A 16,265-nucleotide genomic window follows, 5' to 3' on the forward strand; every position below is an offset into this window, starting at 1 on the left:
TTTGTCCATGTTCATGTCATCTCAGTGTTTTTTTGTTTGGAAAACTGCAGTTCTGACATTTGTTTGTATAACTAATAACACACCACCACCTGGAAGGGCTCTCAGCTGAAATAACTCCAAGTTTAATCCTCCGCAGTGAAACATGGTTGCTGTCTGTAGAGCGACTGTGAAAGTTATGCCCATATTTGCTCCTTCAGACCCATTCCTCAGTTTACGAGTCAAAACAAGACTTGTCTGGCTGTCAGGAGTGCAAACTCACACTGGCATATGAAAACTGAGCTGTGTTCTCCTAGCATCGTTATCCATCCTCGGTCATGGAATTTGTACTTTGCTCTTAGCTTTGTTGATGCTGGAGGCAAAATTATTCACCCTCATGACAGTGACACTTGTTGTTAAGGAAATGCTTTCAGTGCAAGGCACTATTTTCAGCTTTCTCAAAAGTTATCCTTTATATTCTCATCTTTCACGCTTATCCTCAGCCCAGAGGTGATTTTCTTCCCCTGTGAAAATGTAGCTGGATGCTGACCAGCTATTAGTGAGATATTTTGGCTCTAGATTAGGAAGTTTCACCAGTTGAAGCTTTAAAAACGTCCTTTGCAGCTGGACAGTTCATAAATAGCTTCTTTTAAACACTCTCAGGATGATAATCATCTAGTCCTTTGCAGTGATGTTGCTTCCATTGGTTTTACAGATAATTGCCTTTCTATAAAAAATGTCAGGCAATCTGCACGAGGCATACAAAGTGTGGGACAGTTCTGGAACTTTTTTCTTTCTTTTTTTTTCTAAAGCAAATATTTCAAGGAACCAAATCCTGAGTATTTTTCCTGGCCTTCATAGGTAATGTGAGGTAGGTCTCAGGAAAAGGTGATTAGAGCATTGTTCTATAAGAGAAGTATAAAGAGGAAAGATTCATGCTCTTGCTTTGAGCAAGAATAAGCAAGTTGTCCCATGAGCAACACAAATGATAAAACAAGCTTCCTATAGACTTTTATTCCCCATTACTAGGCACTTTCCATTGCAATAGTCAGTATTCTGCCCTCAGTTCTCTCCTCAAAACCTCCATCCTCTTTGTGGCCCAAACACCTCCCACCGATGTGCTATGGTCCTTCCTATGATTCTCTGTTCAATCCTGGAAATACATCTACTTCACCCTTGTGTCCCCAAGCACCTTTGTAAAGTGCTCCCATGCCTCCAGCCTCATTAGGCTCAGCTCATTTCTAAGCTAGAAATGACTGGCAGCATCTTTTCCACACACAGCCTTATTTTGCAGAGACAAAGGGTCACTGCAGTCTTGACTTACAGGATGCTTCAAGTTCCTCCAGATCTGGCATGCTTCAAACCCAGTTTGCATTTTCTTTTCAGTGCCGCTGCAGTTCTGGCCTTGCTTTTTCTGCCATTCCCCAGTGGCTTGAACCTGCATGCTGACGCCCCTGTAAGGTGAGAGGCCTCGCTCAGTCTGGTGTTCCCTGTTCCACATAGCAGCAGGAAGGTCTCTTAGGCTTGGCTTTATCTAATGCTTTTCTACTCAAGCTAACAGAAGGAAATATGGTGGGAAAACTGCATGCAGATGTTGTGCACAAATGCCTCTGTTAAAATAATCTGCTAACCCAATCTGAAGCCACAGCTGTATTAAACTCATGCTAAGAAAATGGTAAACTCTTAAAAGCAGATTGTCCCCACACCCTCTTTGGGTTTCTGGAAGCCTTAGTGAATAAAGACAAACCAAGAGCCGGAGTGCTCAAAGACATGGACAAGACAGATTAGAACTGGCAATAAGTGGAAATCCCTCCCCCTTTTTTTTGCGGGGGGCAGGGCATGAAGGGTGGAGGGGTGCTCTATTAGGTTTAGAGTAAGTCTGGGAAAAAAATCTCAGTCATCCTGAATTCTCACCAGCTGGATCCTGATGTCCTCCCTGAGGCACATTCCCACTTAACCTAAGTGTTTGCTTGAAGAAGAATTAGGTAGAAGCTGGCTATGAATTGTTAGTTCTTGTTTAATATTTGGGAAGTATTATAATGACAATGGAGAGACACAAGTATGTAGGCAGATCAGGTAACTATTAACTTACGGTTGACAAAGAGATTTTTTAAAACACCTATAAAGTGCTGTTGCCGCCGTGCACTTTCATTCCCACTTCCCTGCTTTACGCTGTGTCTCTGGACAAGATCCTATCTCACCCATGTCAGCAGCAAAACTCCCAGCTGCAGTGGCAGGGCTGTAATTTTACTCTTGAAATTAAGATGTTAAAAAGTCTTGTACATGTTGTCATATAGGTGGATAAAATAAGAATGAAATTGTTTTGAAGACTCTTTCTGTAATACAAGGAAAATAACCATGAAGGAACTATGGACTGAATTAATCTCATCCAGCTCTACTGAAGTCAGTCTATGTAGAAGTAATTAAGCAATATAAATGCATTTTTTTAATTGAAATTCCACACTTGGGGATGTTTCATATATCCAAGAAACAGGAAAAAGAACAGAAAAGCTTCCCGGATACTCATGACTGCACCTAATAAACTAAACAGCCATTAAAAAACAAAACCAGAAGTGAGCAATGAATAACGTCTGCAAGCAAACAATATAAACACATAACCAAGCTGGAACAGGCAGCCTCCTCCTCAGCCTGTGTGAACTGGTTCTGCCAACAAGCGAGTGGCAGCCCTGTCACACAGCCACTGCTGAGTGCGTGTGCGCACACGCCATGAGCAAAGTGCTTGAAACATGGTGTCACCTGGAGCTAGGGTTGGGCCAGCCACGAATGACAGAAGATAAAAGAAATAAGGAAAAAATGAATGACACAAAACAATTATATGGCATCTATAGAGTCTGCCCCAGAGTCTGGGTGGGATGAGGGAGACCTGTCCCTGTAGCTCCTCATGGAGCTGGCCTGGGGCTGGGTGAGGAGATGGCCCTGACACCTCCAGAGCGGTGGCACTGGGGGCTGGATGAGCATCTCCCACAGGCAGCACAAGCAATGGCACAAGACAAACCGGCTTCCTAAAAAGCAAAGGAGTGTGGTTTTGGTTTTCAAGGACTGTAGAAAAAAAAGCGCCTTAATGCAATCCCAGAAAATTTGGGGTATTTCAGAGGTGGGAAAAAAAAAAAGTAACAAATTTGCAATAAACTTACACTGACTGAACAATGATCTTGCAGTCTTTGTACAAAATATATTTATGGGGATAGAAATAGGCTGTTCTAAAAAATCAAATACAGCAATAAAACTAAGGTCCTTAAAGTTTCAAGAGCAGAAATAATCAGTATCATCCACAGCAAGTTTTGTAGCCCCAGAGCTTGAGGGGTATTTTTCAAGTGATAACTTCTCTCTTTTCGATGGGAAACTCCATTGCTGTATTTAAGGGCATAAATACCCAGAGCTGTATGCTTACATGTGCATATGTACATGGCTATGTATACAGTATATATGTGTACATATTCAGGAGAAAAACAAATAAATGCTATCTCCAAGACAGGACAAAAATAAACCTGGGCCAGCCTGGGGTGTGTTTTATGCCCTAGAGGAGAATTGATGAGCCCAGGTGGTACTTCCATGCAGAGGAGCAGTGGTGTCTGGGATGGCGTGGGGAGTGGAAAAGCTCTTCCCTGCAGTCCTACTCGCCTGCCTTTTCCCTGTTTCAGTGTTTTCCAGGGAAATCCTGACAGTCATGCTGAGATTTGGGGCACTTATCTTTAGGTTAACAAGCGCGCTGCGTTTATCTCAAGGCAGATCATGTTCGTTGTTTCATCAGGGTAGTCACGGGAGGAAAAATGGCAAAAAAAAAGCGGGACTTGCTGAGTTTCCTCGGGCTGGCGGGGGTGGCGCACGGCCTGTCCGGCAGGGGGCGCTCCCGGGCGGGGCACCGCACCTGTGCGGGGGGCGGAGGCACCTGGCGGGCGGGGCGGAGGCACCTGGCGGGCGGGGCGGGACGCACCTGCCCGCGGCCCCGGGGCGCTGCGCTGCGCGGAGGCTGCTGGCAGCATGGCCCGCCTGCTGCGCACCCTGCGCGGCTCCCAGCCCGTGGCGCGCTTCCAGCGCTGCTGCGGGCTCTTCCCCGCCGGCGAGGAGAGCGGCGGCTGCGACCCCGCGGAGGGGGCCCGGGGCCACGGCATCTGCAACGGCGCGGGCGCGCTGCGCAGCCCGACAGCCGCCGACCGCGGCCTCCCCAACGGCGTGCGGAGCGGCCCGCAGGTGAGTGCCGTGGGGGGTGGCCGAGCCCGGCCGTGACTCAGCAGAGCCGCCCCCCGCCGGCGCGGGGTCCCCGCGCATCCTGCCGCCTGCCCGGGCCGGGGAGCTGGGGGAGGGATGGGGGGCTGGGCTGCGGGGGTGGGCGGGAGGAGGGATGGAGGGGCTGGGCTGCGGGGGTGCGGGTGCCGGGGAGAGCTGGCGGGGCCGCAGCTCGGCATCATCGGTCCCGCTGGGGAGGCGTTTCTATGGCTCTCTGCTTACTCCCCGTCGCTGGCGCCCGCGGAATGCGGTAACCGGTGTGAGCGGGGGTCTGCCCGCAGCGGTGCCCGGAGGAGCCCTGCAGCAGCGCTGCCTCTCCCGGGTTGCACGGTTTCCCGTGCGCAGTGAATGGGAAGGCAATTCTGTTTGCCGTGGATCTCTCTCCACTCGGGGTGCACCTGTTGTGGTGCTTTCCTGATCCGGGGCTTCACACTGGTCTCGCCTGGGCTGAGGGCGCAGCGGGAGCTCTGCCCGGAGCTGTGCTCTGCTGCTGCCCGGGTCTGAGCTGTTCCTCACTGTTTATGGCAGCCGGGACTCTAATGGAGGTGGGCTGCACTCTCTGTGCTTCCCTGTGGCCAAGCAGGTCACAGTGTTTCACGGCACTGTCTGTAATTCACTTGTGTATCTGAAGGGAACAGGAAGGGCATAACGCATCCCATGTGTACAGGTTGGATGACCTGCTTTTTCTCTTACTGCAATGACTTGAATTCATTAGCACATCACTTTATGGTGCCTTTTGGAAAAGGAGGTGTGATAATGGCTTTCCACACTCTACCTGCAAGATAAACATGGGCCAGCTGTGAACACCAAAACTTCTGCAACCTGCCAAGAGATGCAAAAAAACAAATGTAGATCTTCCTTATACCAAAACACATACTCATTGCACTGTTGCTAAACGAACTGGGGCCGCCATGATGTATCTGCAAAGAAGTGGATTTAAGAGTCTAATATGCAAGGCAAAGTCCTTGGCCATAAACTTTCTATGGATAGTGGTGTTTTCTTGCTCTTAGCTTCAGGCATTTGCAGAAAGGTGCTTCAGCACTACCCCTGCATTGCACTCCTGGTGACCTTGGGTGGCTCTGTGTTCAGGTTGAGTATCCATTCCTGGAGCTCGGGGCTTTCAAAGTCTGTATTATTGAGACAGAAGGTTTCTATGACGTAATAACTTTTACATTACTTTGTCTTTACTGCCACAATCCAGTAGTCTTAAAGGATTTCAGGTTCTGCTGTGTAAGTTCTTGGACAATCAGCAGGTTTGTTGGTTTTCCTCCACTCTTCATTTTCCTAGATGCTTTATCATTTCTTGAGATCTACCTTTCTGCCTTTGAAAGAGTACAGTTCATATTTACTCTGTAGTTATACCTTAACTGTCAGAACTGCTCCGGACTGGTGTGATGTTTACAAACTGCCTGATCATGTTCAGTGATTGTACAGTTCTTGTTCGTGCCTTAGGTGAGGAGGTGAATAACCAGGATAACAGCAAGGTGATGGTAACAGAAGTGGAAAAGGCGGGTAAAAACTGCACATTCATCTTGAATGTATTGCAGTCCCCCAAAATGTAGCTAATTACTGGTAAGACAGAGATGACAGTGTTGCTTTTTCTGTGATGGGCTCTCTGGTAATTTGAAGTAGACTTGCTCTAGAGCTTGAGTCAAGGTCTCCCTTCTGTGGCGTTTCTTTGCAATTGATTTTTGCATCAGCCTCAGAGTCTTACTTTTCCTTTTTAAATAATATTACTGGCTTACTTGGTTTCATATTTCCCTTTCCACGCAGCAGTAAGTTGACAGTGGCTGAGGCAGGTTCAGCAGGTGAGACAAACCCTTTGTGGGCCCGTGAGCACCACTAGGAGAGCTGTCAACAAGGCATTTCTGCTTCCACTGCTGATGCTTTGTCCTTCTAGAGAACATAGCTGAACTTTTGGAACTTCCTCAGTTTGGAGCTGCAGCTGGAGAAACATGAGATCCAGTTTCTTATTTCAATGGGTTCATTGAACAAGGCTCATGTTCCTCAACACCACTCCTGCTGCTCTGGTGCTGAGTGTTCAGCTCCCCTACCCAGTCCAGTGGCCGAGGGAGCTTTCTTGTCTTGCGTGTGTCCAGTTTTAAGGGATGTCATTGGTCTATATGGACAAGATTGTTCCATCAGATAATTTTTGGCCAGGTCTATGAGTGATGGTCTTTTAGAAGATGACAGTGCAATCACACCCAAGATTGAAGCAGGGGCCCCACTGGGAGCCCGTGTTGTTATGCTGATGATCAGATGCTTCATGATTCGGCGCTTCCCGGCTCACAGCCTGAGTCATCTTTTTGGAGGCTGCTGGACTTCGTAATGAGGAGATGTCAGGGTCTTAGGATTAATTCCAGTACTTGGAGGTGAGCCACTTACTGTTTTATAATTCTGCTGAATGTCTTAGGCCATTAGTTCAGATATCAACCAGAAGAATAAAAGCTCAGCTGCTGCCATTTTTCTCCTTTGAGTCTACAGAGAACAGGGGTAGATTTAATGGGCAAGGAGCCAGAGAAAATCTATTCTCCCTGGAAGACTCCTTTGGACAGTCAGTTCTTCTACTTCATGTATATGCTCTGCACAGAATATTTATGGATCATCTGGGCAAAGGATGGTGGGTATTGACTGCTATGGCAAGTAAATCCGAGGTCTAGAATGTACAGGTAGTGTTGTCTAAACCACAAGATTTGTTTTTAAAATGGCTATTCAAGTTCCTGTTTTATAGGGCTTCATGTCAGTGTAGTATAGTTAGCAGCAGCAGCTTATTTTTCCAAGGCAAACTGCTGTTGGTCTAAATTTAGAGGTACACAAATGGTTTAATATGGGGTTACATTGCTAATTTTTTACTATTCTATTGTATTACTAAATTTCTGAACATTTATTACTATATATACAAAAAAGTAAGTTTAATCCTTCCTTCTGAAGACAACTGGCTGTTGCAAACTATCACTAACAGAGTTCCCTGAGCCTGATAGTTCTGGTATGTACAAAGCTGTGTGGTCATTCTGTCACAGTAGACCAGGTTGTTATCCCCTTTGCAGCTAGCATGTAGTTATGCTAATCAGTTTAACTAGGTGCATTGCCTTCAGTGTTCCCTATTGACAATTCTCTGTGTGAAGGGAGAGTGTTGAGGTACTGTATTTTACAGGAGAAAATGTTGTCAGACACCTCCGTCACACCACAGGAGAGCAAAGACCGAATATTTGCGTGGGAAAGGGCTCAGAGGCATTAGCAGCGAGGAACCTGTTCCCTGACAAACGTAGTGCCTGTAGGCCAGGATACGTGGCAGGAAGCAGAAGACAGAATAAGCAAAGAAGTATAAGAGGTGTCTAGGAAGGAGAAGGGGGTATGTACAGCAGGGTGGCTCTGATGCCAACGCCACCCCTACCTGTGAGGTGAATAGTGAAGTGGCACAGATTGCAGCATGAAATCTTGCGAGCATCTCCCAAACCATGCCAGCAGCGCTACGCTGAGCAGTGCTGGTGTGTGGAGGCTGCTGGGATGCCACAGGGATTTCAGCCACAGAGTCACTCCTTCAGTGGTGTCAGAGATCCTGGCCTTGAAGCAGCAGCACAGATCCTTGAAGCAGCGCTTGTTGGCAACATTGGGTTATGTGTTGGTCTACTTGTGTGTTTCCCCATCAGAAACAGCTGACACTGGTATGGCCTGCACTAATTGCAGCTAATAATGAGGCAGCAAGTGAATTGAGAACATTGTATCTATGGCTTGCATCGCCAGGGGCTGGGTGGCTTCTGAGGTGTCCTCCAACTTGCCTCTCTATAGCCATGGATGCAATTTGAGCACCAAAGGCCATACAGTCTCCAGTGGTCTCTGCTTTCCAGGAGCACATCTACCTAGGACTTGCATATTTGCCACAATACTTAACCCAAAGCCTTATTTGGCACTACCATCGAAAAGTGCTCTTTGACTTGAATCTTGGAACTATCTGCTGGGGAGTCACTTCTCCCTGTGCTGGTGTCTGATTATAACATTAAAAAAATAACAATTTAGTTGTCCAAAAATAGTATGGTGTTACTCTGCTCATTTATCTTATAGAAGCCTTGCTGCTCTGTGCCTCTCAAAATAGATGTCTGCTGTGGAACTAAGCTTTGTGCAGTAGCAGGCTGACTGGATTCATGATGCTGCTGAGTAGAAATGTGTGATTAATCTGTGAAGTTAAATTTCCAGGCTATAGTCGATTTCTAAAGCCAAGTGTTAAGATGAGAATAAGCTTTTTGCTCTGAAAAGAAACATAACAGTGAAGTCCTGGTTCTCCATGGTCATTTGGCCATTCCTGCATGCTTCTTTTGGTTCGGTGAGGCTTCTGTTGATGAATAACCATCAGCTGGGAGCTCCTCAAACCTGGTGTTCTGGGGGAAAAGTGAGTTAGTTGAGGGGCTTCCCACTTCTCCAGATCTCTGGAGAGCAGCCTGGATATCTAGCAGCCATACAGGCCCTAGTAATGCTCTGATTCATGTGTTTTGGCAGGAAGACAAAAATAAGAGGTGGTGGTGCTTGCAGGGAGCTGGTGTGTGGGCAGGGTGGCCGTCTAATGCTGTGCAATTTGAAAACTGTTGTTGTGTGATGCATCCTCCTATCCAAAAACACTTTTAGTAACACTCATCCTTTGGAGATGTGAAATATGATTGAATTTCAGAGGGTTTATTTTTTTTTTTAATCTTAATTTTGAAGCTGGAGTCCCTGTTCTTCTGAGTTGTCTCTAATTTAATTCTTTCTCTGGTTCTTAACTCATGTTTCACCCTTCTCTGTCCATAGCTACCTAACCCTTAAAATACCTTCCTCAAACACTTTTAGACGTAGGTTCTGTGGTGCACCTTACAAAATTGCAATCTAATTCTCAGGAATTAAAATGCAATTAAATAAACCTGTTTCCCCACTATAAAACAGGGAGGAAGGAAGCCTTTTCCTTCTGCCCTTCCCTCTCCTGCCCTGTTATTTCCTTATTGCACAAACCAGTCCATTCTTTCTGAAATGTAGGAAGACGCTGAAGTGCATGGGCTGAAACATCATTCTAATACCATGAGACCACTGTGTGGAGGAGATCTTGCCTTTTTATTAGCAACTAGCACAAAGTCTGAAGGGATTAATGTAGGAATCATGGATGTCAACTCTTCAGGCATCTGCTAAGGAAGGAACACATGAATTTTGATGGCCTGTGCCAAGAACAACACCTTTTTATGGAAAGTGATGGGTACGAAGGCTCTTCAGAATAGGTTTCATAGCCACATGGAAATAACTATCTGGAAATGTGAGAGAGGCATACTGCCTGTGAGATGAATGTAGGATGAGCTGCATGTAGGTCGGAGGACAAGAACATAAATTGAATAGTCGAGTCGAAGTTATGGTTGAAAACTGACTTCTATCCAATAGGTGCAGATAGCTATTGAACAACCAGGTGTAATAAACTAATCAACTACAGAATGGGAAATTATGAGCTTGGTAGCACTTTCATGGACGGGAAAAATGTTTAGAGGAGATCATGGGCTGGGCATGGTTCAGTGGTGGCATGCTATTCTGTAAACAGCCTGCAAAGTGAATGGAATTGTACAGTACTATTCCTTCAGCATTACTGTGCCATGTCTGATCTTCAGGCATGTAATTCAAGACAGACACTTAAGTGCTGTGTCTGGAAAATGCCAAATATCTTCTACAAGAAACACCAGGTGATTAAGCAGTGGAAGAGCAGACAGTTATGCAGTTATGTCCTTTTTGAATGCTTGTAACAAGCTTCTCCCATGTCAGCCTTCAGAGGAAGGAAACTGTTTGTTCCTTGTCTGCAGTAGGTAAGAAAATAGTCACAGGTTTAAATTCCAGTAAGAAAGTGTCAGGCTAGGTGTCAGGAGAGCAATGCACTCGGAGGTCACCTGGAGCAAACAGTGGAGCCTCCACCACCGGCATCCGTAAGGACAGGTTAAACAAATGTCTGTCAGAGTGATGGGAGCGTGAGCCACTCATCCTTGGTGGACAAGCTGGACTAGCCTTCGGTTAGACTGCCTTTTGTGAAACACGAGGCTGTCCTTTCAGCTGACTACAGGTATGGTCCTTCACCAGCAATCTCAGTCTCGTTAGCAGCAGTTCCTCTGTGTTTCTGGGAGAGACTTATGGGCTTTTCTTTTTTCTTAATTAAGGAGGCTTTCTTTTAGGAAGCCGACATAGTAGATTTTTTCCTTCATTGATTCTTCCTATTAATTGCCTAAAGAAATGCTCTGTCAGCTCTAGTTTTATTTTATTCCACTTTATATTTAAATGACTTGGCAGGTTCTGTTATATCTAATTGTGTTCTTTCAACAGAAGGAAGGAGGGCTAATTATGTTACTTCAAGAGCAATATACAGAAATCTAACCTATAATTCAATCTACCTCCAGATTATTAGTCAGAGTGGAAGGGACAATAATCTGAAGATTGAAAAATGAAATCTTCAGGGATAACTGAGGTCTCTTAACTGTCCTCGCTGTGGCGTGCTGGGCGTATGTTGGTCATGCAGATGTGTGTGTCTGTCTCATCTGAACTTCCTTTGCAGTCTGAAGGGGAAACTTTGGATGAAGATGCACTGATATGTAAGACGTGATGACTGGGTGAGCACTGCTGGGAGTGCTGGACCTTTCCCCTTTTCCTCTTTCCCACTTGACTGGTCTCAACCTGTGGTCCTGCAAATCTCAACCCCTTTCAGCCCAACAGCTTCGAGCCATCCCTGGTGCTGCTGGTTGTGTGACACCATTCTGCTATGGTACCTTGCTGAGAGCTTTACTTAATGGCCTTTTCTGGTGCTTTGAATGAATTAAGAAACTACAAAAAGCTACCAGAAGTCTGCCTGACTTTTAAACGCGCTGCTTGTTCTTTGCCTGACATCACTGAAAGTACTGTGATTGCTTGACCTGAAGCTTGCAAGTTGTAACTTCTCCTGCAGTGAGTGACTTGCTTCTGCATCAAATGATGATTCAAGGCCGTGTCCCTGCTCATGATGCCATTAGTGCATGCCACTGTAAACACTTGCACAACAGCTGCGAGTTGAATGTTGCCTGTTTGTGTACTAGTTAGCAAGACATTTCTACTAATAGCAGAGCTGGTCAGAACTTGAGGGCATTGAAGGAGGGTTTTCCCATGATTTCTGTTTGCCTCCATCCCCAAATCGCTCAGGTTTCAGTTAGCTTTAGGTGTCTCTCCAACAACAAGGAGACTATGGAAACCTGGACAATTCCTGTTAACTGGCTGCATCACATTTTGTAGAGGGTAAGAAAGAATGACTCGATTAAAAGCACTCGAACAGAGCAAGATCTTCACAGACATGAGTTTGGTTAGTTGAGTTTTTCATGCCTTGGCATTCCTTGTGTGCGTTTTGTGGGCTTTGTGTGCCACAGCCCTCCCTGCGAGGGGCCACACCAGGATCTCTCCCTGTGGCACAGCCCCCTTTTCCTGCCCACACTGTTCTTCCACCTCATAGCGATGAGTTTCCAGTGTTGGTGCTATCAGGGGAGGTGAACATTTAGCTGCTAGAGATGTTACCAGCTGCTCCCAGCTGCTTGTTGGATCTTCAAAAACTCTGAAATTGTTTGACACTTAGCTATGCAGGTGGATCAAAGAGCTGAAGTCTTCAATATAATGGGTTTTTCTTTCTTTTATTTTCCAAAATCTGATCATTGATACCTAATTTTTGGCTGTGACCTGATAGGTTGTTTTTTTAATCAGGTACAGTTAATAAGCATAGAAGTGATGTAAAACTGATTGCCTATACAGAGTACTGCAAAACTGAAGCGTGTTCATCCCACCGATTATACTTCACACAGTACTGCACTGCAGACTGAATTGTCGGATTTATGTTGTCTCTGTGTACAGCAGCATCTGTATGGGAATTTTTGGCTTTTTTTTCTTGTACCTGGTCTTTGGCTTCTCTACTTTTTCTGCCTTTTTGCAGCATTAAAAAAAAGTACCCTTAAATGAGAAGTATTGTGAGGTATAGACCTCACAAATGTGAGGTATTGTGAGGGCCTTTGGGAGGGAAATTCTGAACTTCTAAAAGGCAGTTCTGGTGGAAGGGAAGCAATGTAATTACTTTGGGAACTTTAATTAAATGTGCATGTCTCCTGAAGGATTCAAAGTAATTGAGAGCTGAGAACAAAATGTTGGTTAATGGTATCTCTGGGTGAGGCTCTGAGCCTTAGACGCCTGATGCTGCAAAGCTGCTCTCCAGAGACAGGGTGGGGAAAGCTGCTGTCTCTAGTGCCCTGATGAGAGACATCCTACTGAAATTGGAAGGAGAGTTGTATCTTTATACAGCTCATGTTTTTCCTCTTTTGTGGGGTATATCTCTGCCTTAAAATACATTTTAAAACCATTACGGTTGTGGTTCAGCTGCTATTCCGTTACTGCAGCTATAAAGGACATATATTCTTACATATGCACTGTATAACATTATGGATTCCTGCTCTACTGTGTCATTGTGTGTTAGTGTCTCCCAAGAGTCACCATGATGGTGATGTGGTCTGCTCTGCTGGTCCTGCCATTAATGCTCCATAGGGAGGATTTGGGCATGCTCCTGTGCTCGGGGGCAGGTTGGGTGTGTGCTGCAGCAGCGCTGGGGCTGCACTCAGACCCCTGAGCATGTGTGGGGCAGCACCTGCTGTGGGTGACCCACCAGTGAGCAGAGATTGAGACTAGGTTGACCTACAACAGCTATCTTCTGTGCTTCTTCAGTACTTCAGGTGAGTATTAAATTTATGGAGACTCACATGAATCTGTGTCTTGTAACTTAACCAGTTAAATTTTTTCACAATAGATATTTTATACTTTGTGAGAAGAGTAATTTGTGTGATATTACCTGTCTTCTCTGTTTGCGAAAGTGATATCTTATTACAACTTGCATCTGAAATGTTCTTAAACTTCTGACTTTTTCTACAGCCTTAATAACTGCCCATTAAAAGCCCTCTGATCCAGACCAAATAGTGATGGAGGGGCTGACTCACTGAAAGTGCTTCAGAAGTTGTGGAAAGCACCAGGTCAATCCAGTATATTAAATATAAACAAGACTAAAGATTGGAGTTGTTTAAAAGTAGAGATTGAATACACTTCTGAGAGTGTTAAAACATGCTAAATGTTTGCGCAAACAATTGTAACAGCTTTTTCCTGCGCTGGGGTTAGAATGAGAAGAGAAAGGGAAGGCACTCACAAAGCACAGTAGCTTTTGCTTTCTGCAGAAATAATAGATAGAAATAGTAAACATGAGCTAACTGCTGGGCTCCAGCATCACCATGGATAGCCGAACATGGACCTTTCATGGGCCAGGGGCTGAAGGTGCACGGAGTGGGCTTTCTGTACTCACAAAGCTTTAGGATCACAGTGATTGAAAACATCTCTTCTTTAATTAATGTACACTATGTGAAATGAAGCAGAGCGATTCTGTGATGCCTTACGTGCCTAACAGGTGGTTGTTACCATTGTGTGTCACAGGTGTGATGTTTGTCTCCTGCCTCACATGTTGGGCTGTCCACAACTGCTGTTGTAGTGCTTAAAAAAGAAATGTTAAAATAAACAAACTTCAACAAGTGAGGGGTGATTTCTGACAGAAAAGGAAAAGAAGAAAGAAAAAGGTTTTAAAAATCATGTGTAAGGACTTGGCCTTGTGTTCTGCCTGGAAATATTAGTTAACTCAAGATTTCTTTTAGAAACTGGTTTTTTATTTTTTTTTCTTTTTTCTTTTTTTATTTTTTTTCCTACAAAGCAGCTTACTGGAATTAGAAAGTTTTATCCCTCATCCCATAATGCTCTAAAGCACATGAATACATAATTCCTAATACATTGGAGATTGATGCTTAATTGAGGAGCTAGCGGTGCCAGAAGAGAGTTTTCTCCGGGGCCATGTAAGTGTGGCCAAATACAGTTTCAGGAGCTCAGAGAGAAGCATCAGAGCTGTTAATTGCATGGGGGGTGTTTCCTAATGGGTGTATGAGACACTTGGGCTGATTGCTCTGTCCTTCAGCCAGTCATAGCATCCTGCTGGATTGTTTCAGAGGGACACCAGTGCCTCATCTGAGACCTCTGTTACTAATACATGGGGGACACTCCTGTGACCCAAGCATTTCAAAACCGTTGACTTATCTTTTTTGTTTATTGATGCAAAAAATCAATGTAAATAAGTTGGGGGATTTTTGTTTTGTGGTTTTTTTTTTTTTTTCATGATATGTGAATGGAAGCAACTTCTTTCCATCTTGCTTTTGTTGTCTTCATGCAGTTTGCCTCATCTCCATATTGAAAGCAGATTAAGGGTCTGTAAATTCTAATTGCTTTTACAATGAGTCACAATTGCATGTCTAGACTCCTTTCCCACTAGGATGTAGGATGACAATTTCTCACCGGTAGATTAGGTGTACAGTCAACTTGAAGCATAGTAGTTTTCCTCTTAGAAGAGTTTTAGGAGCTTATGTCAAAGCTGTATCTTAATGTGTCTCTACTGAAGCCTTCATGATCCCTTCTCAGCTCTCATCTTTAGGAAGTTCTTTCATCTCATATTTACACCATCAATTTCCATTTTTGTTTATTTTCTTTTTGAAGAGTTGGAGAGAGTCTAGATTGGCTCCCTTGCTCCTGTCCCCAAATCAAAAATCCTCTTCATGTCTATCTCTTTTTTTTCAGGAGGGTCCAGGCATTTATATAAAATGTGAATGACTTGCATGTTTATTGCTCCTGCTAATGGGGTGAAAGGCTTCTTAGTGGAGTACTAGTCCAAAACAGCAACAACAGCAAACCTAGCCACCAGTGACCAAAGTCATAGCCTTAATATATACGCTGTTGTGTGGCTTACCAGCTTGGGCAGGCTGGGTGCAGCCTTTTAGAAGATCTAGCTGCCAAATACAGAGAAATGTGAAATCTATCACCTAGTAAAAGGTATAAATTAAGTCTCAAGCAGTGTCACCTGATGCTGTTTGCAATATATCTGCTGGTGATGTTCAAAGGAATAGCCTGGTTGTTGTTGCTTAAAGACACCGAAGTGACAATTTGGTGGTGACAGGGGCAGCTCTTCTCCCTGCCCGCTCGCAGCCTTGTTTCCCCAGACCAGCTCCTGCTGCTGCGGTTCCTGAGCCCTCGCCCACCCAGGGGCATCCCACCAGGGGACACAGGAGATGCTGTGTCCAGTGGCACCCGACAGCAAATTTCAGGGACTAACAGGGTAAGCTTAGCCTGCTATAAGGAGGCGAATTTTAAATGGCATGGTTCAGTAATTGCAGTTTACTTTTTTCATTTCAAAACACATTTCCAGCAAAAGCAATGGTGACTCTCTTTATACACAGATGTAGAAACTTCAGAATTAATGCATCAGTACCCTTTTATGAAATATACTTTATTTCCCTGGAGGAAAGACTGATCTGATATCTTGCAAAACTTTGCCACTGTGACTGCTACCCTTAATTAACTAGAATAGATTCCTGATCTGCACGAAATGTAGTTGAGCTGTCACTGTAGTCTTCATTTCTGTATAAAAATTAAACTTCTTTTCTTCACACCTGTTCCAAGAAATTATCTGGTTTAAGGGCTGGGAACCGTAACAGATAAAATATTTTAAATGTTTGATATGGTTTGCTGATTCACTGAAACTTTCTAAAACCCTCTCATTTCCAGGCTTGCTCACAGAAATATATTGTGAAGAACTACTTCTACTACTACTTGTTCAAGTTTTCAGCTGCTTTGGGTGAAGAAATTTTTTATATCACTTTCCTTCCCTTTATCTACTGGAACATCGATCACTCTGTGTCTAGAAGGATGATAATTGTTTGGTCTGTAAGTATTTCTATGACTTATTTAAATGTGTACATTCTGTAACTGTAGACAATATTTAAGAATAGCTCTTCAAAGAAACGATCCTTTTGAACATGACAAAGCCAAAGTTATTTGTATGTGCAGCTCCTGTCAGGCAGCAGAGGCGTTGCGACACGGAGGGAGGAGGTGAGATGCATTAGCTGACACAGCATGTCTATTCATCTGTTACATCTTGGACTGGCTCATTTTTTTTTTAGCCCAATAAC

The 16,265-nt window shown here is 44.6% G+C and overlaps 1 protein-coding gene across 1 annotated transcript in view; it reads left to right on the forward strand.

Annotated features, from left to right (window-relative positions):
- Positions 1 to 3,978: 3,978 nt before the first annotated feature.
- SGPP2 (sphingosine-1-phosphate phosphatase 2) overlaps positions 3,979 to 16,265 on the forward strand; it is a gene marked incomplete at both ends in the record, with an annotated part of 32,299 nt that continues 20,012 nt past the window's right edge. The window contains 2 exons of the mRNA XM_080349759.1: positions 3,979 to 4,188; positions 15,862 to 16,020. Coding sequence (XP_080205885.1) covers positions 3,979 to 4,188; positions 15,862 to 16,020 — 369 coding nt within the window. The remainder of the gene's footprint in view (positions 4,189 to 15,861; positions 16,021 to 16,265) is intronic.

This window comes from Nesoenas mayeri (genome assembly GCF_963082525.1).
Source record: "Nesoenas mayeri genome assembly, chromosome: 9".
Classification (NCBI taxonomy): domain Eukaryota; kingdom Metazoa; phylum Chordata; class Aves; order Columbiformes; family Columbidae; genus Nesoenas; species Nesoenas mayeri.